Source organism: Bos mutus, chromosome 10, assembly GCF_027580195.1.
Source record: "Bos mutus isolate GX-2022 chromosome 10, NWIPB_WYAK_1.1, whole genome shotgun sequence".
Classification (NCBI taxonomy): domain Eukaryota; kingdom Metazoa; phylum Chordata; class Mammalia; order Artiodactyla; family Bovidae; genus Bos; species Bos mutus.
In genome coordinates this window covers 10,260,050-10,285,745 of record NC_091626.1, presented here as the reverse complement: position 1 = coordinate 10,285,745, position 25,696 = coordinate 10,260,050, and the positions used below count along the sequence as shown (strand labels likewise).

General features: G+C 38.8%; 1 protein-coding gene across 1 annotated transcript in view; it reads right to left on the bottom strand.

Moving 5' to 3' along the window:
• CMYA5 (cardiomyopathy associated 5) overlaps positions 1-25,696 on the bottom strand; it is a 99,001-nt gene that overhangs the window by 9,552 nt on the left and 63,753 nt on the right. Inside the window, exons 6-10 of the mRNA XM_070377269.1 lie at positions 23,032-23,150; positions 18,282-18,431; positions 15,597-15,743; positions 14,121-14,268; positions 1,205-1,338 (exon numbers count right to left, since the gene is read on the bottom strand). Coding sequence (XP_070233370.1) covers positions 1,205-1,338; positions 14,121-14,268; positions 15,597-15,743; positions 18,282-18,431; positions 23,032-23,150 — 698 coding nt within the window. The remainder of the gene's footprint in view (positions 1-1,204; positions 1,339-14,120; positions 14,269-15,596; positions 15,744-18,281; positions 18,432-23,031; positions 23,151-25,696) is intronic.

Below are 25,696 nucleotides of genomic sequence, written 5' to 3'. Positions count from 1 at the left end.
CTAAATCCCCCCCAGGGTGTTTTCAGGTCCATGGCAAAATTCTATCTGTGATCAGGACTGTGAGCTAGTCACTTGTCACCTTGCCTGGTGCCACAGATGTGTGAAACACCCCTCAGCCCAAATCTAGCACCTACTCTGTTATACGAAGTATGCTCCCCACCCAGCACCTACTTCACCTGGAAACTAGGTAGAAAGGCAGAATCTCAGGCCTTCCCCCTGGCTTCCTGAATCACAATCTCTATTTTAACAAGCTCCTCGGGAGACCCATGTGCACGTTCAAGTCTGAAGACGCACTGGTGTAACCTCCAGGAGTGCTTCTAACAGTGGAAGGTACAGGCACCACTCTGGGACTGCAGGGAACACACTTTTGGACAGACAGTCCCCCCGTTTTCTCTCTTTACAAACATCACGCTGTCCCTAACCACACAACACAACACACATGGCTCGTGCACAACTTTTTGCTGGTTAAGCAAGTCACTTAATGGGCCACCCTCAAGTTTCTGCCTCAATCTTTGGGTCTAGGATAAGATAAAAAATGATCACCTTTCCATTACTCATTTCTTTTCACAATAATTGAGAACAGCCCAGTATTTTTTATTGGGATCATCAGGGTATTTTCCCCAAAAGGCCCTTGAACAGTTATCATTTTCTTGAGTTACTCATACCTTCATGTATTCAACAAACATAAATCGGCACCAATCATGAGCTAGGCATGGAAAATAATTAGAAGAATAAGACGGGAAGAGTATTCATGGAGTTCACAGTGTCATGTAGCAAGAATATCTTCATCCCACTCTTCCCAACACACACACACACTCACAGACTCAAAACATACCCACCATCTACAGCAGATTGTAAACCAAACAAGAATCATCTGAGGAGATTAAAAACATGTCAAAGCCCATATCTCAGTAAATTAGATGAGGATCTTCGGGAGTGGACCCCCAGCATCTTTTTTTTTTTTTTTTTTTTTTTTAAGCACCTGACTGATAGCTAATGGGTAGCCAAGGTTGAGAATGTCTTAAACCAGAAAAATAAAAGAAACACCTTGACCTTTGGCCAACCCTGGGTCCTTATGCCAAAAACCTAGCATTGCCAGCAGTCTGGGAGCTTAAGAAGTGGCCCTCTAGGATGTTTTCCCTGGGTGGTGGGAGGGAAGGAATGGGAATGCTTGGCAATAGTTCTCTGTGTGCAAAGGAAGTACCTCTGGTGGAAATGAGGGCAGCCTCACTCTGCTCACTTGTCCCAAATGCATTGATGGCTCTCACGTAGAAAAAGTAATTGTCATTGGGTTGGAGATTAACTTTCAGCTGGAGTCCTTTAATTCCAGAGAAAGATCTAAAGATGAAAGGAAAATAATAATTTTAAATATAATGCTATGTGCTAAACAATACATCATATTTCAGTCCTGCAGTGCATGAATATCTTTTATTAACAAATCACTTATTTTTTCCCTTTTTATGACCATGGAGTTAGCAAGTCAGATTCTATAAAATGGCCATCTTCCAGTAAGTTTACTTTATCAAATCATTTCTACCTTGGTCAACTTTTGTCTAATATTATGCCTTCCAGAATGCTCTTTGGAATAGAGTCAATGAAACTTTTTTTTTAAATTCAGAAAATAGACTAATTTTGTGGTTAATGAGTCTCCAAGCATACATTGTTTTCCTTATGAAATTCTGGCCAAGAGGGCACTTGTGGATTAAGATGATGTTAAACTATCCTATAATGCAAAAAAACACTATCTCATTAACAGATCCTGAACAGTGGAAAACCTGAAGTGATGATTTTGTACATAGCCATCATGTCAAAGCCACCCAAGTTAATGAAACTGAGGATCTCTAAAGAAGACAACATCCTTTAGAGAAAACTTAATCCTGGCAAGAAAAGAGAATTCTAATTGCCAAGTAAAATCCCCAAAGTTGTTGTTCCTAAACCTCCCATTTACAATGAAAGAAATGTACGGGTCATGGTACTGGAATGGCAGTAGACTCGGCAAGTACACGGTCACATCCCAAGCATTTTCGCTAAATGGACTTGCTGGATTTGAAGATGGAGTTCTGAACTTGAAATGAGCTGGAATAATTTTTCTGCCTCTTTTCCATTCTCTTTAATCTGCGTGATTATCATATCCTAGGGCATTTATACAAAGTATACAAGTGCTCTTCTTTTAGCCTCCATTTGGGGAGACTTTGACAAGTTAGGCTCCTTGCTAAGAGAAGAAGTTCTAATCTGAGTGCTACAGAATCAGAATCCTGTCCCTCTAAGATGTGCACTGGATACTAGTCATTGAAAACGACAGTACAAACAGTACAACAGCCTTCAAATCCATTCTCAGAGAGAGAGAGTTTGTTTGTTTGTTTTTTAACTGTTTGCTTTGTTTGTTTTTATTTTCTTTGGGTTTATTTTGTTATTAATGAATGTTCCACACAATCATTAGAATCAAAGAGTGGCCACTGTTCATTCTCAGATTGATTTTCTCTTTCAGGTTATTCCTCCTTCTGTTGATTTATTTCATTCTCAATACCTACCTTAGAGAATACCATGAAGGACCATGAAAAGGAAAAAGTATCACTGATCCAGAAAACAAATTAATTTAGACTTTTCCAAAGCAGAAAATCTGTACAGAGTAACAATCCCTCCCCAACCAGAACAGCCCTGTGTCTAAAAGCAGGGAAACTCCATGTGTTTCTCAGCTGGAGGGGCCACAGAGGGGAGAAGCCTGGGTCTATTTGTGTATTTGCTATTTAGTACTTGCCCCTGAAAAAGGTCCCTGTAAATTCCCCAAACCTTATTAGTTGTAATTTCAGAACCTACCACCTGACCAGGACCTTGGAGGGGACTCTCTTTAGATGCAGGGAAGAATGGATGGATGAAATTGAGCTACATGTCCACTGACAACTAATTATGCTTCAACTAATTAACAAAACACCAGGTCCTATGACTAAAAATACAATTCTAAACTAGTATCTACATCATTATTCTGGGGTAAATGTATTGCTGATCTTGTTTGAACTGATGACTGAAGATATGTTTTCAGTGTACATTAATTATAACAAGCTTATTGTCTCAATAAGCACACTCAGATCTGAACGAAATTTCAGGCTTCATCTACTCATTAAATAAATATTTATTGATCAATTATCATATGCTCAGGTCCTGCCCCTGCTTGACAGGACTAGGTAAGGAAATTTCATCTCTAGAAATTGGATAGAACATATGGGTTTCATTTTCTGATAATGCAGTTGTTAAATGCCAAGGATGCTGTTCTATATATATATATACAGAGAGAGAGAGAGAGTCGATTACATGCTATGTCTTATTAGTCATTTAAAGAACAAAAGTCTATACAGTACAGAATCCAATATATGGGATCACTGTGCAAACAGGCCATGTGGACGTGACAAATATGCACCATGCCCTCGCTGAATCTATAAAAGCACCAGGCATGAAAATGAAAGTAATATGAAATATGGTAGGGTTTTATTGTTTATAAGTTGCTATCATATGCTCGAACACCAAGACGAAAGCAAAAAAGCTCAGATACAAATGGTTCAACCCTATGTCTATTTATTCTGTCTGACCTCACTTGAATGCCACAAAAGTTTTCATGTCAGCTGTCCCTACTGTTGAGCCAAATGAAAACTTCACAAATTTTGCAATTTGAAATCTGAAGAGTGGCACTCCTCCATAGATTATGATATTTTTATTTCAAAACCAAAAACTTGTCATAATTGCAACTGAATCCACATGGTTATAATGAGTTTCACATAGTCTAGAGTAGGATTCAAATTCACAGAATATCCAAATTGAGGTAACTGATTAGATAGCACATGGAACCCCAGCGAGTTATTGGTGCTTAGGTAAGAAGAGATTTCAGTCTTATCAACAATGTGACCAGTCTGATGATTTTAGAAGTTCAGAGCCAATAATAAAATCCAAAACGCAATAAGAAATATGACTCGAAGAGTTTCACTCTGGGTCATAAGTGTGGGATTCTCTCTACAAGCACCATAGTACTGTGGGAAGGGAAGGCTTTATATTGGAAGTTCTGGGAATGTGAATATTGTTAAACTCCAATGTTGTAAGGCAAAGAGAAATATTCAAAGGAGACCTACTGTCTCTTCAGAAGTCTGAAGGGCTGCCATGTGAATGAGACTGGTCCCTCTCTTGCTATTTCAGATGGAAATGAGTGGAAGACCCCAGAAGGCCGATGTTTGCCCAATGTAACAATGGCTTCTCTAGTTTGAGCCCTTTCATTCTTTAGTTTTTGCAGGGGATGACTGAAAAGTTTGCCACAACTACCCATAGACAATGGGGCAAGAAATATCTCACATGAGAACTAAAAAGATCTTTATGAAGTAGAAAACCATTAGGGACTTAATGCTTATGAGAAAACACTAGAAGCATTCCCAGTAAATCAGAGAGAGACATGAGGTTAAAAAAATTGAGAAGTAGGAGGTAAAATTATTATCACTTGAGGATAATATGACTGCTATCTAGAAAACCGAAGAAACTCAGCTGAAAAACTCAGAATTTAGTGAGATAGCTAGATGTGAATCTAATATAAAAAATCAAAATCTTTCATATACAAATAACAACTATATAGAAGATAAAGCAAAATAAAGACCTTATTTAGAATAGTGGCAAACATAGCAAAAGTGTGTAGGATTTATATGAAAACTATTTTTGAAAATGATAATGAAGGAAAGCCCACTAAAGACGTGACTAAAAGGAAAGGCAGATCAGTTCTTGGAAAGGAAAATGAAACAATCATAAAAACTTTAATGCTCCCTAAATTAATCTATCAACCCAAAATGATCTCTGCTGCTGCTGCTAAGTTGCTTCAGTTGTGTCTGACTCTGTGCAACCCCATAGACGGCAGCCCGCCAGGCTCCCCTGTCCCTGGGATTCTCCAGACAAGAACACTGGAGTGGGTTGCCATTTCCTTCTCCAATGCATGAAAGTGCAAAGTGAAAGTGAAGTTGCTCAGTCGTGTCCGACTCTTTGCAACCCCATGGACTGCAGCCTACCAGGCTCCTCCGCCCATGGGATTTTCCAGGCAAGAGTACTGGAGTGGGTTGCCATTGCCTTCTCCAAACATGATCTCTACAAATACCGAATTATCAGGGCCAGAGGAGTAGAGGGGACTACACAGTCTGACTCTAAAGGTCGTGTGAGAAATAAACTAGCCAAAAAAAAAAAAAAGGTCATGAAAGGGCAACCTAATCTACATGACTTCTAAAATTATAAAGTTATAATAAAGAGTGCATGGTACCAGGGCATAAACAGATGGGTCAATGGAACAGTTTATAAAGATTGGGACTAGCACCAAACACATAAGTTCTTAAATATATAATAATGGAACTAGTTCAAATCAGAAAGGAAAATGTTGGCAAAGCTGGATAGCCATATTAGAAAAAATAAAGTTGGATTCCCTACTCCACACTTCCTCTTGAAAGTATGAATTAACTAGTATTAACATTTAAAAAATATATATATGGCAAAAAAAAAATTTTTAATTGCAGCTTGTATCATAGATGAAGACTGATGTCCTTTAAAAACAAAGAACTTCTACAAATCAATAAGAAAAAATACTACACTCTAATAGGAAAAAAATGGGTAAAGGAAATGAAAAGTTTATAGAAAAGGAAGTACATAACTCTGAAACATACAAAAAGATGTTCAACCCAATAACAGAAATGCACAATTAAACTATAATAAGATTCCATTTTCTACTTATCAAACTGTGAAAGATCAGGTTTTATCACACCCTGTGTAGACAAAAGTATGGAGAACCAAACACTCTTACATGCTGCTTGCCTGAGTGCAAACAGCTACAGCGTCTATGGAAACAATTTGGTAATATCTATCAAAACTCAAAATATTCTTACTTTCTAACCAATCCTGATACTCCTAGGAATTTACCCTGCAGATATACTTGCACATGTATGAAATGATATATGCACAAGGGTTTTTCCGCAGTACTGTTTGTGACAATGGAAACAACTTAAGTGCCTCTCAATTAGTCAAATAAACTATGTTCTTAGAATACAATGAAATTTTTTTTAAAAACCTATGCAGTTCCATTCGTATTGCCATGAGATACCAAGAAATATTTTTAAATAAGAAAAATAAGGTGGAAGAAATATATATAGTATGCTACAATTTGTTGAAAAAATATAGCTGTTATATATGCACAGACTATCTAAAAAGATAAATATGCATCAGATAACAGTAATTGCCTCTGGGGGCGGGGAGATATGAGGAAATGAAGTATAGATAGAAAGGAGACAATTTTCACTGTATTCTCTTGTGTGTCTTTTGAATTTGTACCATATTTATGTATTATCTATCTGAAATTGATTAAACAGTTTACTTTCAGAGCTATATTACAAGTTCAGAAGCTGGTTAAATGTGTTTGCAAAATGCACATTAGTTTGAATTCTATGAAGTAACTTCTCTAGGAATTTTATAACGCAACAATTTGTGTTGGATGGAAGGTGTGCATGTGCTCAAGGTAAGCTGAGGGCTGGTCACCGCGAGGAGTGGTGGTCCCCTGCACCGCCATGTCCAATACCCGGATCTGAACATATTTCCTCCCAGGAAAAGGGGGCGGCATGTGTACAAACAACATGGAGAAACCCAGTGCCATGACTCCTGGAAGCAGCCTACGGATGGTGCTGTCACTGCAGAGCAAACAGATGGCTAAGTATGAACTGTTTTTTAAAAACACAGTGGGCTCTTATGGTTGGCAGCACCAACATTCAGCCAGTCAATCAACACCATTTAATGTGAACAGTGAAGAGAGCACACTGCTGGGCTCTATGGGGACCAGCTAGTAAAGTATGTTTCCCATACCTGCCTGGGCATATTAGACCTTCTGAATAGGAATCCTTAAGAGGGGCCTGTGACTCTAAACTCTAACGAGTATCCCAGTTGTTGTTGTTGTTTTAATGATCTGTTAGGTTTGAAAAACATAATTGTAAGATAGCACAGGGTGAGAAGGGGTGGGAAGGAGAAATAGGAATAAGAAGAAAAATCTATGAGAACATAGTTTAGTTCAGTTCAGTCGCTCAGTCATGTCTGACTCTTTGCGACCCCATGAATTGCAGCACACCAGGCCTCCCTGTCTATCACCAACTCCCGGAGTTCACTCAAACTCATGTCCATTGAGTCGGTGATGCCATCCAGCCATCTCATCCTCTGTTGTCCCCTTCTCCTCCTGCCCCCAATCCCTCCCAGCATCAGAGTCTTTTCCAATGAGTCAACTCTTCACATGAGGTGGCCAAAGTACTGGAGTTTCAGCTTTAGCATCATTCCTTCCAAAGAACACCCAGGACTGATCTCCTTCAGAATGGACTGGTTTGATCTCCTTGCAGTCCAAGGGACTCTCAAGCTTTCTTCACATTCCAACTCTCACATCCATACATGACCACTGGAAAAACCATAGCCTTGACTAGACGGACCTTTGTTGGCAAAGTAATGTCTCTGCTTTTGAATATGCTATCTAGGTTGGTCATAACTTTCCTTCCAAGGAGTAAGCATCTTTTAATTTCATGGCTGCAATCCATCTGCAGTGATTTTGGAGCCCCCCAAAATAAAGTCTGTCACTGTTTCCACTGTTTCCCCATCTATTTCCCATGAAGTGATGGGACCAGATGCCCTGATCTTAGTTTTCTGAATGTTGAGTTTTAAGCCAACTTTTTCACTCTCCTCTTTCACTTTCATCAAGAGGCTTTTTAGTTCCTCTTCACTTTCTGCCATAAGTTTGTGTCATCTACATATCTGAGGTCATTGATATTTCTCCCAGCAATATTGATTCCAGCTTGTGCTTAAGCAACATGAAATACAAGAACAACTAAACAGTTTCCGCTGTTGGAAGCCATTTATAAAACCTTAATTAACCATAAACACGGAATTTTCTGTTTAAGATGAAAATTTTTGTTAAATCAGGATTAAGACGTAAATTCTTTATATGTTGACTTTTTTTTTAAACATAGTAAATAAATATTTCTCAACAGGCCTTTTTTTTATTTGATAAATGAGTCTTAAAGACTCAGTGTTAACTAAACATCACTATTAGTTCATAATAGTGTAGAAACGTAACATGAGGGCAGAATCCTGATGACCCATGGAACTCAGGCTTTCCTATAATTAGAATCTCTCACAAAATCAGAGAGTCAATCAAAGAGATCTTTCCAGCAGAAGGATCCTAGAGTTTAGTTTTCTCCATAGTTGGTTACCCTCCAAAGTTTGAATGACACCATTTACATTTCAGGCAGAGAATCCCAAGAACCTAGTAACATCTATTCATTCTTCTGGATTCTCCAACCTCTCCTTTACCACTCCAAGGTCACACGGGTGGACAATTACCTGAGGTCCCACAGAACTACCTGCACAGAATGGTGATTTAAATTATACTTTCAGAGCCCATTTAAAAAAGGGTTACATAGGGAATGCTTTTGCATCTTTTGTAAAACTGCTCTTAAAGACAATCACTATTATCTTGTTCAATAGCCCTTATATAAAGATCTACATGAAAAATTCATCTTATAACTGAATGTCAAGAAATAGAATTGTCTCTCTCAGTGAAGCGTTGTGCTTCCTTTTTTTAAAAGAGATGAGTTATGTAATCTCTTTCTTTCTCCCTCTTGCTCTCTCCCCCACTCTTCTGTTTTCACTTTAGCTGCCAGGAAGTTCATATTTAAATTGCATGTTCCATTGAGGTATTGTTCTTAACCTGCGCTTTGTGAAACAACCTCCTTACCTCTGCATTATCTGGCTCTTGCCCTTACAGGGTTGTTTTTAGTGGCTTTAGTATGACTGAGTCTTTCATTGTGAACAACTGGAATCGTTTTGAAAACTGACAGATCATAAGTTAAAAGTAAAAGAAGAGGTTGGTTTTCCATTGACTGAGGCTTTACTATACAAGCAGGAGGTGTATAGAATTTTAAATGATCAAAGTTAAATCAGATTCATTTGGGAAGAAAGATTTCATTTAGCAAAAGCTGAATGCCAAGAATTTCTGTGGAGGTGGAGTTGTGGGGGGGTAGGTTATCCTATTACCTCTTAATTACTCTGTGAATTTTGGCCCAGTCATGTCAGTGGTGCTCCTGTCATCCTATGAAGCAAGCATGGGGGAGGAATGACTATCTCCTTTACCCACAGGCTGTGCAAAAGGTCAAATCACTTGCCCTAGACTGTGTGGTCAGTCATCACCTGTTCAGTTGAAAGCTTAGTAAAAAATGTTTGGTTTTTTTTTTTTTTTTTTCAAATGCTGGGATTCTTCGTCTCCTGATCAGGCATTGAGTTCATTAGGAAATTCACCCTTACTTTTCCTTATAGGGACAAAGTGGCAGGTGTCCCCAGCTAGATCCCCAGCTGTGACAGACAATCCTGTTCTGCCCCACCACGTGTGACCCCAAAAGCTGGAAGCAGGAGAAACAGGAGCTCATAGATCCAGCACCCAGAGCCCAGCCCACACAGGAGGGTCTCTCCACCCATCTCCTTGGCCGGGGCCGGGGAGCAGGAAGTGCACTACCAACCACTTTCGTGGCGTATTGAGTCTCACAGATTTGTCATTCAGTACACAGCTTCTTTCTGCACAGCCCACACGGCTAATCCCTGTACTATATTTCTCTCAGTTTTCCCTCCTCCACCCACAGTTCTGCTGACTTCTCTCCACACAGGAGAGACAGAACAGCTGAGGAAACAGCCGAGCGGTGGAAAATTTTTCAAAGTGTTTTGAGCCCACCCAACCTGAGGAGAGCATTCAAAGAAAAACAGGAAAGGCTGAGTAGGAGCTCCCTCAGCCCCCACACACAAGCCAGGGATTGTCACTCCCGCCTACCCCCGAGCCCAACAGGGGCCGACTGCTGGGCTGGAGCCACAGTGCCCACACACAGAAGTATGCAAATGTGTTTTCTGTGAGGATGATGGCATGGAGACAACTGCTCGGCTGTTTCAGACACCACGTCAGGAAGCTCTGGAGCGCAATGGGCTCACTGCATTTAAACACCTCCTCTAAGAGGTCAACCAGCATCTTTTTGGAATTTCTAGAGGTCATCGTTCTGGGAGAGTGAATGCCAGTCTGAAGATGGATGTGTTTCTGTTCTGGCAACCAAAATTAGACTCCCTAATCTAAAGGGTAATCAATGCCCCCCGTGTGCGTATGTGCAATTTCATATTAGTCATCCTTTTTTCCCCTCTTCATTTCAATTTCTCTTCCTACTCCAGACGAGAGCTTTTAAGGCTGTCTGTCTTTTCAGGGATTGAGGGTGAGAAATATCTAAATTCATTTAGTTCTTAGTTCTGTTTAGTTCTCCATCTTTTCTTTGCTAGAGATTCCAGTCAGTGGGATGACTTGGAGTTGGCAAGGACAAAAGGAGATTGGCTAATGCCATCATTTATCTACTCATTCACTCATTAAACAGACCTGTAATGAAGAGCTGCACAGAAAAGCTTCCTGTTCTTACCCAGTTTTTTTTTATGGGGTTTTTTGTATGTGTTTTGTTTTTACATCTGATTTAGCATAGGGGTTTTGCAAAGAACCTAGAATGTATGCAAGGGTTATGTAACCAATGGATAAATAAGATTGTAAGTGTTCTTCCCTGTAAGTGATCCATGAAAAGGTATCCAGTCTTCCAAGTTAGACTAGTCCTATTTCCTAATTAAATATCCATTCACTAAAACTAACTCATTCACCATTCTTCTTTACTCTGTGGGCACAATTAGCTTTTTTTTTTTTTTTTCTGATTTTGAATGACATTATCCTCAAAACTGACCTAACTTTTATTGTTGTTGTCAGTATTATGTATTCCATGCTAATGATATATACCCATTCAGGTAACACATGCGTATTGAGTAGCTACAATATGCCAGATACTGTCCCAAGCACTGAGCCTGCAACTTTACATAATAATCCCTTTATGGAGCCAACAAGTGAGTGGGATCAGACAATCCTTGGCTTGCTGTTCTTTCCAAGACACAAAATAACTTCAATTATGCACTGCTATGCAGAAACCAAAGTGAAGAATGTGTCTCTAATAAAATGGAAAACTAGGGATGGTTTGGTTTTTTAGCTAGGGGTGATAAAATGTTGAGATTCTTTGTTTATCAGTTCCACTGTCTGACTAGCTGTCTACAGCTGACATTCTAGAGGTTGGCAATATAGATGATTGCTAAATAGCTAATGTTTAGTAGAGTTTTGAACCATCAGACATTGTAAGGAATTGTTTTAAAGTTGGTTTTAAGAACCAGATGGTCAAAGACACAAGACACATGACCACTCCGAAAGAGTCGAATTTTCTCTCCCTCCTGAACTCTTAAATTGGAGAACCAAAAGACATACAAATGAGTTTTGCAGCCCTGGGCCTCTGAAATTAAGGATGAATTATTTCATAGTTTGTTGATGCCAACCAGAGATATAAAGCACTGAGGTTTCTTGTATTCGTGAGGGATCATTCTGATGTGACTTATCAAACAGGGTAGTGATTTGCGGCCAACAAAATTGTGCTTGCCTTAAAAACGACCTATTGTGAGATTCATCAGGTGTCCAGAGAGCCTGGAGAGTCATCTTTGAGCTGTGGATTGAACATACCATTCTACCTCCTGGCACTGAGTGGTCTTTTAACACCCAACTGGAAAAGAGGTCCATCTCCAACACAGCCCCAAGCTATCAACAAGGCTCAGAATGCAGAATTCCCCTTCACTTCTAAACTTGCTGGACCAGGTCCATTCAATAACAAAGGATTCTTGTACTGGTCCATAACTTCTATAAACTTCTGCTTATCCAGCCTCTCAGATGTTCTCCTTTGGCAAGAAAAATTAAGAGAACCCACTGGCAAAGTCTCAAAGGGATAAATGAATGACTAGTCATGTTTTAATAAGTTCAACTTTTGTCTTAATGAGATTGATGGAAGGCCATTTTTTCCCTAGAAATGAAACTGTCATTGATTTCTCTAGCTTTGATGAAGGATTTGTTTGGAATGCATTCTTCATCAGTGATATCAAATCAACTTTTTTTGAGAGCCTCAGAATGACCAGAGAAAGGAAAACTGTTAACTAAAGGGGTTCTCTCTTTACATCTATGTTTTTCATATGACAAAAGAAACCAAGGATATACAATAACTCCAAGTTGTCAGGCTGTTTAGGTATGTTAACACAGTCTGTGTAATGACACAAGTTTTAGAACTAGTAGAAAAAATAAGACGAACCTGAGTTTGCATCCTGACTCTGAACTCTCACTCCATCATTTAATACCTCAGCCAAATTATTTAACCTCCCTGAGTCTCATTTTTTCTTTTTTCTTTTTTTTCTTTTTTTTTCCTGAGTCTCATTTAATGGAAGTCATGACCTCCCTTCTAGAACTGTCGAGAGGGTTAGGAGATGACATCACTTAGGAGATGACATCACAGTTCCCTCAGTGAAACGGCTACTAGGTTTCAGGGTTTCCAGATTTCTGCTGATTTTAGAACCCAACTGTGTTGGTATTATTTATGCAAATGCTGGCTGAGGACCAATGCTATAACAGGGATGAGTCACTCCAAAGCACTCCTTCATGGTCTGGTCTTGCCTTGGAAAGAACTGGGTTTTCCTCACTGATGATGGAGAATGATGGGAGAGCTTGCCTGGGGACTTGGGCACTTCTGATCAGATGCTCTCACAGCATCAAGAGTTTCTATGCAGAGAATGTCCAGGACTCTCATGAGTGACATTCAACAGTGGTTAGCAGCTTGGACTCTGAAATCTAATAAAACAAGATTTCAGTCCTGATTGCCACTCACTAGCTGCTAGGCTCTCAAAGCATCTGTTAGCTCTCAGAGTGTATGTAAGGATTAAATAAAGCAACATACATAAGGCATTTAGGACAGTGACTTGGTATACAGTAAATGCTTAATAGAAGCCAGTAATAATCTCTCTGTGTGTTTCTGTCTTTGTCTCGCTCTGTCTTCCTTCCTCGATTCTTTCTTTCTCTTCCTACGTCTCTCTGTCTCTGTGTATGTGTGTGTGTGTGTTTCTCTCTCTGAGTTAACCACTCAGCTATTTGCTAATCATCAAGTCCTGCCTTCCAGCAACTGGCACATTAACAGAGACATTGTTTCTTGTATGTTTACTGTGTTCTCACTTCAGCTGAAATGCCTACATCTCACCCTTACACACTCCACTCAGCGTTAATTCATCCTTTGATCATTATTTTGTGAAGCTTATCCTCACATACTTGAAAGAAATGATAATTATTGCTCAGTTGAATGAAACCTCACATCATAAGTAAATAAATAGCTGTGGCTTGATCAGGAAGATAATCAAGAGCTTAAATAATAGACTTTATTAAAAAGCTGTCTGATTTCATACCACTATTTCCAAGTTCCATATCCTACCAAAATAATTTACCTCATTAAATTACTGATTTTTAAATGTCTCTAGCAAAATATGGATATTAATAATAATAATATAAATATTCATCATGGAACATCATTCCCTATTGCCACAGATTGGAGGTTAACAAAACACCACCTCAGTAAATAAATTAACATTTAACAAAGACCCACTGGATATACAGCCTTTTATTAATAAATTTTAGCTTCATAGTTTTTATTGAGAGAGCTTTACATTTCTTTTTTCCTGGAAAATCTCTAGATTTTTCATGCTCTAAAAGAGGCAAGTATGTCTGTGATAATATAAATGTAATTAGCTCCTTTTTATTACCAATATATTATGGAGACATTCAAATTTACATTATATACGTGCTCACTATTAGTTTCCTGAGTTAGGTGGTACCTATTCTGTATGACTACTAAAAAAGCACAGAACATATGCAATATCCTGTCTAATGATTCAAGTTAAATATACCTCAAAGAATGTTCTATCTTATTAAAATTCACATACATTTTTCTTACAAGGGAGCCACCATTCTGCACTGTAGCACGTGCTTTATTACAAACTTAGAGTTCATTGATGAATAGTGATAGACTTGCAAATCAAGTCAACAGCTTCACTAGCACAGCAGGGTTTTAGGAAGCGTTTCTCCCTCTGTGAGCATAACCTTAGAGGCTGGTCGAGAGCCCTGCGCTGGGTTTCTGACACCCCAGGCTCTTCCCACGCAGAGCGGTCCTTACCTGAGGCCCTCGCCCTCGGGAGCGTGCTGTCTGCAGTACTCCAAAGTGTAGGTCTCGGTGGCCTCCGGGTTGGCGGGCCGCCATCGGATGGTGGCTGTGTTCCAACACACAGTACAGTCCTCAGCCCGGATCACAGGCGTGGAGGGGGCTGCGGGGACAGAACAGGGCAGTTGTGGAGCTGTCTGTGGCAGTTCTGCTTCCCTGGTCGCTGGGCTTGGGGATGGTTTTAATTTTTTTTTTTTTAATATGTCCTGAGTTGAAAACCCAAAAGGTATAAAAATATACACAGTGAAAGGTCTCCCTCTCATCTTTGCTTTCAAACCGCCCAGTTTTCACCCACCCCCAAACAGCTTCTAATAGTAGCTTTCTATAAATTCTTCCATAAATCCTACCGTGGTTTCTTCATACATATACAAGCAAATGAATATGAAGATTTTTGCCCCTTCCTTTACACACAAGTTAGCTGCCATGATCTTGCCGTCAATAGGTACTCAATAAGTTGTTTTAAAAGGCAAGAAGAAAGGATAAAACAGAGGGAGTAAGTCATTTCTCTCCCTAAGGCAGTTACAATTATCTTAAATACAATGCAAACTTGGCTTATGACACACGTGCTTAAGCACCTGTGAAAAGATTCCGTCACGAGAATGCATTTCCAGCTGAATACCATTACTGAAAGTCTTTTGGGGGCTCCTAGCACCCATATGAGAAAGCCTGAGCTTCTTACCTTAGCAAGGTGAACTCTATGTACTAGCCTTTCTTAGCTCATGTCCTCTTCCCCTTGTTTTTAAGTCAAAGAAATAATACCAAAATTCTTTTTGCAACCTGCACACTCCCTACTCTTTCTTACCTTGACACCTGTGCTCATATGTCTTCTTCAGATGGAATACACTCCTTTAACATATTACTTCCTACTGGTCTTTTAATGATTCCATTCAGGCATAAGTTCTAGGAAGCCATTCCTGATCCTGTCCCTGCCCCAGCCAGTCTTGGATATCCTTCTAGAGTGTTCTGGATCACGGCCCTTACCACACATTTTCTATGATTTTTTGTTTTGTATCTCCCCCACTTGAGTATGAGCTTCTTGAGAAGAGGAGCCCAGTCTTATTCACTGTTGCAAATGCAGCACCGCACAATACCCAGCATGCAACAGGTGCTTAACAAACACTTATTGGTTGATCTTAATAGTCTGTAAAGAACTGAGTATTGCCTCTTAACACCCCCTTAACATCTCCTTTTTGTTGTCATTGCTTATTGTTGTTTAGTTGGTGAGTCATGTCCGCCTCTTTGTGACCCCCTTGGACTATAGTCCGCCAGTCTCCTTTGTCCATGGAATTCTCCAGGCAAGAATACGGGAGTGGATTGCCACTTCCTTCTCCAGGGGATCTTCCCAACCCAAGGTTCGAACCCATGTCTCCTGCATTGGCAGGCAGATTCTTTACCACTGAGCCACCTGGGAAGCCCCTACCATCTCCTTACCTGTTCTGAAGATTGCCCTTTCGCTTGGCAGGCTACATCCTGTGAAATTCACAGCCATTACCCACACTTGATAGCATCGGTCAGGTTCTAAATCTTCAAAAACACAGTAGCTTTCTTTCACGGTCACTCTGTATTCTTCTACCAAATCTAGCATAAAACACATTCATAAACTCTGATGTATCTTCCTAAGTTAATTGAAAGCTATAGCTTTTGGAAAAATTCAACTACACATTTTTCAGTGGGAAATACAAACTGATAAACTTACAGATATCACTATGTGGTAGATAACATTTAAGAACATTCAAGCAATAACATTCCAAAAGATAAGTAGAATGACATAGTATTACTTGTAATAGCACATTAGTCAGATTCATATACCACAATTAAAGTAACTTGTTTTAATAGCAAATACTAAAATTGCATGGAATTTATGTTAATCTCAGTAATACACTCTCAAGAAAAGTCTTAAGCAATGGCAATATTTTAAAAGAGTATGTAATAAAATAAGGACAATCCCATGTTTCCTAAATGTACAATGTTAAAAAGCATCTTTATAGATTAGCAAACTATTCAGTATGATTTTCAAAGTTTCAAATCTTGATTCCTTATCATGAATTCCAGAATTCTTTCAACTAGAGATTTCCATAATTGATAGAAATACTTAAACACCGTTGATAGAACATAAACTGTTCTAAGAAATAACTTTGTTCAATCAAGACATTTCCTAAAATTACTTATTTTACTTTAAGTATTTTAGTAGTAAATATTACTCAGTAACACTCTGAACACCTGCTCCTTGGGCCAATCTGATTATTCTTACTGAAATTTCTTTCCTTTTAAAAGAACAATTTCTTTTCTAAATTAGCCCCTGGTAATTCCAAGTATCCTCTGATATTACTCTAGGATGTCATATCTTCAAAACCCCTGCAGTTAAGAAACCCAGATTATTCCCTTTTAAAGTAAATTTAGGAAATCTTCAACTCAGCAGGTTTCTTCAACTGCATCTCTTTTACCAGTGAGATATACTTTCTGGATGAAATTTTGGCTTAAATAACATCATAAAGACATACACACTGAAAAACATTTCCCCCTAGCCTAGAACCTGGGACTGCAGTTCTCAAGAGAATTCTCCTTTTAGACTAAGTCGTTTAGCCTGGTACTCCTTTTAACAAAGCACATAATATATGTTACTGGGGACCTATTCCACACAGCACAGTACCACAGTCTAGACGACCAGATTATTGAACTGGCATCAGCAGAGTTCAAGGCATCAAAGGAATGAGACACAAGACAGGTATGTGTTTGGGGCATGGCAGGGGAAGGTAGGCAGGTGGAGCGCTTTTATAAAGTGCTCCAGGAAATAAACAGTCGTTAAGAGGAGTCTTGGAGAGCCATGAGGTTCTTTGATATAACTGGATATACAGGGAGGTGAAGTGTGGTATAACAAAACAAACACAGAGTCAAGCAAATAAAAACATAAGCTTTGAAGTCTGAAAGATCTTTATTTAAAACCTGTCCTGGTCCCAAGTAATTTTTGTGGTCTTGGGCAAATTATTTAATCTCACATCCATTTTCTCAATTGCAAATGCGAATAAGAGCAGTTTTCTTGTTGTGCTGTGACAGGTGTATGGTAACAGGTTCCCAATAAGATATGAGTTCTTACAGACAAATTTAGTCAAGTTTACAATATGCCTGTGGTTGCTTTCTTACTTTTTCTAATTTAAGTATCACATGACATCCCAAAAGACTTAAATACTGATTAACAGAGAAATAAGTTATAATTCATTTCTTATTACAAATTGGTTCCTATTCCATGTCAATCTTGTCACATGCTCATCTAATTTCCAAAAATATGGGTCTACCTTCAACAGGCAACACAGAATGTCAGCACTCCCAACTCTGATCCATCAAACCGCCTGACTGCCAGGACTTACTAGAGGTCTTACTGAACAGAGAGATGTTTACGAAAGGCTCAACTGTAAGACATGCGATCCGTTCACCCTCCCAAGCACTTTTACCTCTATCTTCACGTTAATTTGGGACACCAGAAGACTACACCATACAGTCTTCTCATGCCTTGAGAAGTGTGAACTCTGAATTTACCTTCATAGTTTGTTTGCAGCTTTTATCAAAGGGGGATCTGAGACAACGCCAACCATGAAAACGCCATGAAAACGCCAGCCATGAAAACGTCAACGCTGCGTTTGCACTAAAATTACTGTGGAGGACAGTGTCCTATATACAGCTCATTTCTCCTCTACAAAGTGGGACACTTTATGCTTGTGTTTTAGACTTCAGTTCTGATCGAAACTTTGTTTTCAACACTTTGGTATGTTACCTCATGCCTGAAAATGAGAATCACTCAATTGCTCTTGTTAACCTGAGAACTCAAAGCCAAATTTGAATTTCAGTTAAAATATTCATGTTGAAAAGTATTCATTCATGACCTTTATTCATGGTAAAGTATTCATCATTAGGATAATATTTATTCATTCTAGTTTTCTTTGGTCCTGATTTCCAAATTTTGCTTATATGTCATTTCATTATATAATTGCTGGTTCATTGTTGCTTTTATAAGTGGCTACAAATGCTTTGTGGAAAGAGTCATAATAGGTATATGTTTAAATACTACAATTAAGATGTAGAAATGTACATATGCATCTGAATATGTGTTAGCAATCCTACCGTTTACTTCTTGGTCATCTTGTGGCTCCTCCATGCAGTAAACCTGGAATGAGTCGATGACATCTTCTTTGTTCATGCTCCAGTAAACTGCAATTGTTGTACTAGTGGCAGAATTGGGTTCCTGAGGTTCTAATCTAGGAGGCTGTGGAACTGGAATATAAGCAAGATTTATTATAACTAATGCTGTTTTATTGATTTCTTTTCTTTTTGCAAAAGTCACCTGTGCTTATTGATAATAATACAAACAATATAGAAGTACATGGAGGAAAAATGCGAGGCCTATCTTGTTCTCAACAGCCCCCCAACCCCAAGGATTTCCCTTAGAAGCAACCACTGTTATTATAGTTGTGTGTAACTCTCTCCAAAATGTCTTCTCTGCACGCATACATATACACTATGATACACATAGGAAAAAAAAAATGGATCTCCCAATGGGATCACTTGATAATATTCTTCTCTGCAGTCCTATACTTTGAGAGTAATAAACTTATACTAGTTAGAGGATGTACCAAATGATTTGGTTTTCCTTCAAAACAAAACCTTGAGTTTGCATTGCTAGTAACCAATATCATATCCTTCTATGTCAATACAGAATCTATATTCAAATAGAGATCGATGAAACCCTTTTTAGCTATAGTTGCTTTATCATCAAGGCTGCAAAAGATTTGCATGAATAAAACATCAAAATACACTTTCTGAAACTACTATCCCATTTTCCCATATCCAACATGACTATACCTACAATTTTTTTTAATTCTTAAAAAATGTAAAAATTACATGAGGGAAAAGCACCCTATTAACTGATTTGAATATCAGGTTTAGATATCTAGTATAAATCCATTGTTCTGCATTTTAAAGGCAACAACATTCTTGAGTATTTTACTAGAGATTTAAAAAGTTTATAATTATGCATATTGAACATTTATGTATATACAATGCCATAAATTAAGCTCCTATGAAATTCTTCTCCAAAATTTTTAACATACAAAAGCATTGAGTATAGTTTACAAATTAGAGGAAAAGGTTATTCCCATAGTGGAACAGATGAACTGTTTTAAAATTTATTTTTGTGGTTATTATTTTCCAGTCAACAATCCTGAGAGATGAGCTTGCTGAATAATATAGGCTAAATTTTATGTGATTACTTTATTAAAAGTCAACAATGAAGGGAAAGAAAACAAAGGTTAGTTCAATAGGAAAGTGGAAATTAAAAGAAATAAATGGTTCTAAATTTAGAGAATGGAACAAAAAGAGACACACTGAAGAGATTCAATACAGAGATAAAGAGCTGAGGAAATACATAGTTATGAAAAATGAGAAGGAAGATAAGAGAATGGGCAAGTTCATGAGCTTCGGAGGGCAGAGGCTGGCCTAAGGTTAAACGCCAGATCCCCTACTTGTAAACTTTGTTACTTCAGCTTCAGTTCCTCCATCTTTAAAACAGGAAAACAACAATAATACTATTTCCTCCCAGGATTGTTGTAAAAAGCAAGATAATGCATATCAAGTGCTTAGCAAAGTACTTGACACATAACCAGTGTTAACATTCAGAAAGAAACACGGCCTTTGCAGGAGCACAGAAAATGGAGGGGAGAGGGCAGGAAGCCCCTGATGATGGAGCTGAAGTAGACACCCTTCATCTGGTAAACACAGAGGGACCACAGACGTAAGACATGCCGGGAGGCTGCATGAGAAGGCAGGAAGCCCACCTGTCAGAGCCCCTCCCCAAGGGCTGATAGTGCTTCAGAGGCTCTTACACTATCCTTGACTTTTCTGTTTGTCTTCCCAGCAGAAAATCAGTGTCACATTCTAAAGGGGTCCACCAGATAAATGTAGTTCAGTAAATTTTCATGTTGCCCTGGTTTATGGAAGAGCCAAGCAGATTGACTATTGTCTATCATCTTTGAAGTAGTGCTAGAGAACTTTTTAAAGAACAAACAATGAAAATGCTCCCTTTTCCTCTATGAATTACACATTGAGCTTTACCTGCTTTTTAAAATGGTAACATCTTTTCAGAAATCTCTATATCAGGTAGCTTAGGAAACTTTAAATTGATAATTGAGCCCCCCTCTCAATCAAAAAATTTTAAGGAATAGGCAGTTGTAGGGAATTAGGCAATGCATGTAGGCTAGAAATAATTTTGTACCTAACCTACTCCTTTAAAAACAATGAAACTAAAACATATTATTTCAAAACAAGAACCACTTTTATTGTTTAAACTATTCTAAAATTTAAAAGGGAGTATGAATATTCCATGTATGTAATACTACGAACAGTGGCTCAATTTACAATTCCTATGCGGCACTAGAACATCAGAGGCTCAGACTTTATACATTATTAACACTATTTACACTTCTAGAGTAAGAAACTTGAGTAAGAGTGATGCCAAAAATGCAAAATGATTTTAAGGCTTCCAGTCATAGGCTAAGGAACTGGGCAAAGGCATCACCCCCATGGATTCCCTCTGCCTGACAGAGCACGCCCATAAAGAGCTGTCATGCTCAATGAGCTAAGCATTAGATCAGCCTGCATTTCAGTACTTGTAGTGGATACAGAGTCCCACGCAACTGAGCTTTCAAGAAAGTCCCCAGGAGAACAGCATTATCTGCAGTAGCCCAAAGGTGAAAGGAACTCAGAAGGGTATCAACAAGTGAATGGATAAGCAAAATGCAGTGTCGACATACAATGGGATTTATCCAGCTTTAATAAGGTAGGACATTTTGACACATGGTACAACAGGGGTAAAATCAGAGGACATGATGCTCAGTGAAATAAGCCAGTCACAAAAGAGACAGGTCCTGCAGAATTCCATTTATATGAGGTACTTAGAGTAGTTAAATCCATAGAGACAGGAAGTAGATGGTGGTTGCCAGAGGCTGGGGCTGTGGGTGGGAGGAATGAGGAACTGTTATTTAACAGATACACAGTTTCAGTTTTGCAAAATGAAAAGAATTCTGGAGCTGGATTAGTGGTAATGGTTGTACAATGGTGGCTTCAGCAGGGTTAAAATGGACAATTTCATTTTACATGATTTTTTTAAAAGTTCTTAGCAGAGTCAAGAAGCCTTGGGGTGTCACGAATCTATGGTTATCCCCCCTTTCACAGCAATACACTCAGCCTCTTTGGTGCAGACCAGTGGATCAAGTGCAGAGACTCTGAAAGCCAAACACCCCCGCCACACACATCCCCAACAGCTGTGTATCTAGAGCAATAAGCGAAACAATTCTCTGTTCCGTCTATCTCCTTACCTGTCAGATGGGAATAACAATAAAACCTGTCTCCTAGAGTTGTGAGATTAGAGGGACAGTCCGACCAGACAGTGTCCACCCGGCCCAGCATCACGTAAGCAGGGAAGAGCCGTCAGGGCCGCTCGGTTTCTCACTGTACTCTCTGAAGCAGAGGCGCAATGTGCGGCGTTCGTATCTCAGAGACCAGTGCCCCCCAGCAGCTTGGAACTACTGGGACGGCCACACGTACTGTTTGTGAATGCACCACTGACACTTTGTGACCTCTGCAATGTACAAATGCCCCCTCACTGCCCATCAGATTCAAAAGAATGTCCTTGAGACAGGGTGCTCAGGGCCGGTGCACTGGGATGACCCTCGGGGATGGGATGGGGAGGGAGGTGGGAGCGGGGTTCGGGATGCAGAACACATGTACATCCATGGCTGATTCATGTCACTGTACGGCAAAAACCACTACAATACTGTAAAGTAATTAGCCTCCAATTAAAATAAATAAATTAAAAAAAAAAAGAATCCCTTAAAAATAAAAGAGCTACTCTGTTGACCAGAATTTCTTGGTTTGCAATCTTGACCCCATTCAAATGCTTCTTAAAGACATGATAAGAAAATACCCCTTTGTTCTGAGACATACCTAAAGAAAATCCATTAGGACAAATAACTGAATTTTTCATTTTATATAGTGTTGGGGGCTGGGGGGGGGGGCTTTTTTGTTTTTCAGTTTTTTTGAAGACACAGTAGATTTTTACTAGTTACTAAATTAAAACTCTCCCAACAGGAATAAAAGTTAATCCTCAATTTGAAAACAGAAATTGTCTTTATGGTTTGCTTTGCAAGATTATAGCATCTTTTAAAGAGGGCGTCTAAGTACATTTTACAGTTAGTGCAACTTGGTTACTTCAATGAAACACAGCAGCTTTGAAAAAAATCTAAATAAATTTCATTGTCTTGTTTGTTAAAATAGCACATTAAAAAATATTTTGAAGAGTCGGCAGGATGCTTTTGACAGCTGAGCAGGAGGAGGCTCCTGGCTACAGAGCATGATGCTGAGCTGTTAGTTCTCTACGTTAATCTGTTTAGTTTGGAAAAAAGGAAAAATAACTCAACTGAAGAGGAGAAAGCCACTCCGAAAGAAAAACCTGTACAACATATATGAAAATATTTGATTTCTCTTTCCTTCTATACCTGGCTGCTGATGTGAAGCAAATAATCTCTAAGAGAGAGAAATCTTCTTTTGAGAAAAAAAGAGAGAAGACCCTTCGATTCCACTGCTCCGTCCTTCCACCTCCTCAGTATTCCAGCACAGTCACAAAGCTTCAAATGGAAATGCCGTTTATAACTGAAATGGTATGCTAGTCTCACAGTTTATTTCAGAATCTAGCTTTAAATTCTTACAAGAAAGATTTTTCCTTTTCCAGTTATAATTCCTTAGCTTCAAAAACTTTACAAAACAAACAAGAAATAACTGCCAAATTTCACTGAGGTAATTAATATATCGAAGTTCCTACCAGCCACTTGTTTTAACATCTGGTCACTTCTTGCTGAGCTGTCATCATAATGCTCAAAGAGTGAAAACGCAGCAGGCATTTTCTCTAAAGAAGCAGTGTTCTCCATTGCAGAAAGCAACCTGTTGGGAAAATAATTCTGTATAAGTCAATAAATTATTAACATATACATAATGAAAGCTAAGAACAATTATTCAAAATGAAGCTATTGTTGGTATTTGGTGGTGGTGGTTTTTGTGAGGCATTGTAGCCAAAAAGGCTTTTAAATGTTTCAAAATCTGGGAAGATATGTCTAAAATCTATTCATAGGATTCTTTAGTGCAACTGGTAATATTAGAAACTTCATTCCTATATCCTTAAATTGAACAGATTCCATTGAATTATACAGTCTTAATTTTGCCTCTATAAAGTTAGTTCTAAAAATGATTACACTTGAATGATTGTTTTTATTCCCTAAAGATAAAAAAGGTTCAGAGCCCATCTGGAAAGTCACATACTTTGTGATGTCTTTGCTGTTTTCAACTCTCAATATTATACATCTAGCCATTTAGTCTTTCAAGAAAATACACACATCTGCTAAGTGTCAGGCACTGCTATGGGTCAGCAACAAAGAAGGATAAAGTCTATCTATTCTTGAAAGACTAAATAAGCCACAGTATATAAATTGTTAACTTTTCTTTATATTCAGGACCCTATTAGGAGGGATGCGCTCAGCACTGGCATCCAGGTGAAATATGGACTTAAAAAAAAGGGTTGATTCTGAAGAGGGAAACGGGAAGGAAGGACTGCAGAAGCATTTATCTTTAGCATGAGGGCCTAAACTTTGGTGAGGAGCTCTCCTCTGTGTACCTTACTCAAGAGGACGGAAAATACCTTCCAGAAATTAAGTCAACCATTAGGAACTCCATGGACTTTGGGGTTTGGGCAGCACACACCCACCTCTAAGCCTTTTCACTTGCTACTGGAACTTTCTTCTCCTAGCCACCTGTGTGGCTCCCACCTCACTTAATTTAGATCTCTATTAGAATGTCAGCCCCTCAGAGAGGCCAGTCCTCTGCTTCTTCTTACTTTGTTGTGCTGTTTGCTCAAACTCATTACAACCTATTTGTTTTTGTCTGTCTACTTCACCTGAGTATAATCTACATGCCAAAAAAGGACTTGTTGGTTTCACTACAGTATCATGTTTCTTGGCACATAGTAGGCTTTCCATAAATATATGTGAATCAGTAAGAGGACAAGGTTTCCTTCGGGTAAGAATATCAGGATCTTAGGTCTGGAAAATTTATCAGTATGAGTGGAAAAAATGATAAAATATAACTGAAATATTTAAAGAGTGCTCACTATGCTTACAAGTGTTAGGGATAATAAAATTCACTATCTTCTGATTTGAGGGAGATGCTCCATTAGGGGCTTCAAAGAGGAGGTAACTTTTGCTGAGTCTTAAAGGATCTTTAGGAGTTTCCTAGGCAACAAAGAGAGTATGAGTGTTGCTGAGAGAACAGCATAAATGAAGGCATGGGGCTATAAAAAAGTAAGACACACTCAAGGGCCACAGGGGACCATGGACCTTGAGAACTGGGAAATGGAGACAATTAGAGATGAACTAGAAAGGTGATTTGTGACTTGACTGGGAAGTCTTTCACGACCACCAAGAGTTTCCATTTTGCCCTTTAAGGCAGGGAGAGTCACAGAAGGTTTTACACAAGGGAATTTTAGAAGACCACCTTGGCATGAGTCTGAGGGAAGATCTCCAGCACCTGGAGAGGTGGTGAAGCCAGTTGGGAGGCCCCAGGATGCTCTAGATGAGGGAAGGCAACGTGAACCTTAATTAAGGCTTTAGGGATGCAGAGGGTGGAAGTGATAGACTCAAAATGAACAAAGAGGGGTTACGCGTGCATATACTAAGCCCTCTCAGGACGTGTCACTGACTACATGGAGGGCTCTTCGCAGCACAGAAGCTGTAGCTATAGATAAAGCATGTAGAATGTTTGAATTTTCCCTTATGCACTGATCTGCTCAAATTTATCAGTGTGTTTAAGGGCAAGCCGGTGTCTTTTTATGAGCAGGTCCTACAAATGGTTGAGACTCTCTTCCATGATTATAACACAAAAGAGCAAAACAGAGAAAAAACATGCGTCCTCTTAACAGAACAGCATTTTCTAAGCAAATGTGTTTTTCAGAGTATGCAAATTTTGAGTCTAAATATGCTTGACAGCATTCTTTAATTTAAGCATTTTTGGTGTTGTGAAAAATCATTTAATATGCAAGCATTGCCTTTAGATATATAATACGATGAGAGGGAGAAAAAGCAGCAAGGGGAAGAAACTAGAAAATTAGCATTTCTCACAGACAGGAACACCAATAACGTTGAGACTTTAAGGTACAAGTTATCATGAGAACCTGAAAGGTTTCATGTCAGTGAAAAAAATCAATCTTCATCACATGTGTGCACATTTAACAAGATTTTCTTTAATTGCTCATATTTCTTCATCAAATCTCGAATTTTGTTATCTTTTTTCTTTACAGAAAAATAATGGTTATCCCAGGTATACTTTCCTTTTGGCAACATGCAGCTTTAGCAAAGATTAACTCATTGCCAATTGGACAATGAGATCAAAATCAATTAAAAAGACACACAGATGAACAAGTTCAAGCACAAAACCAAAGA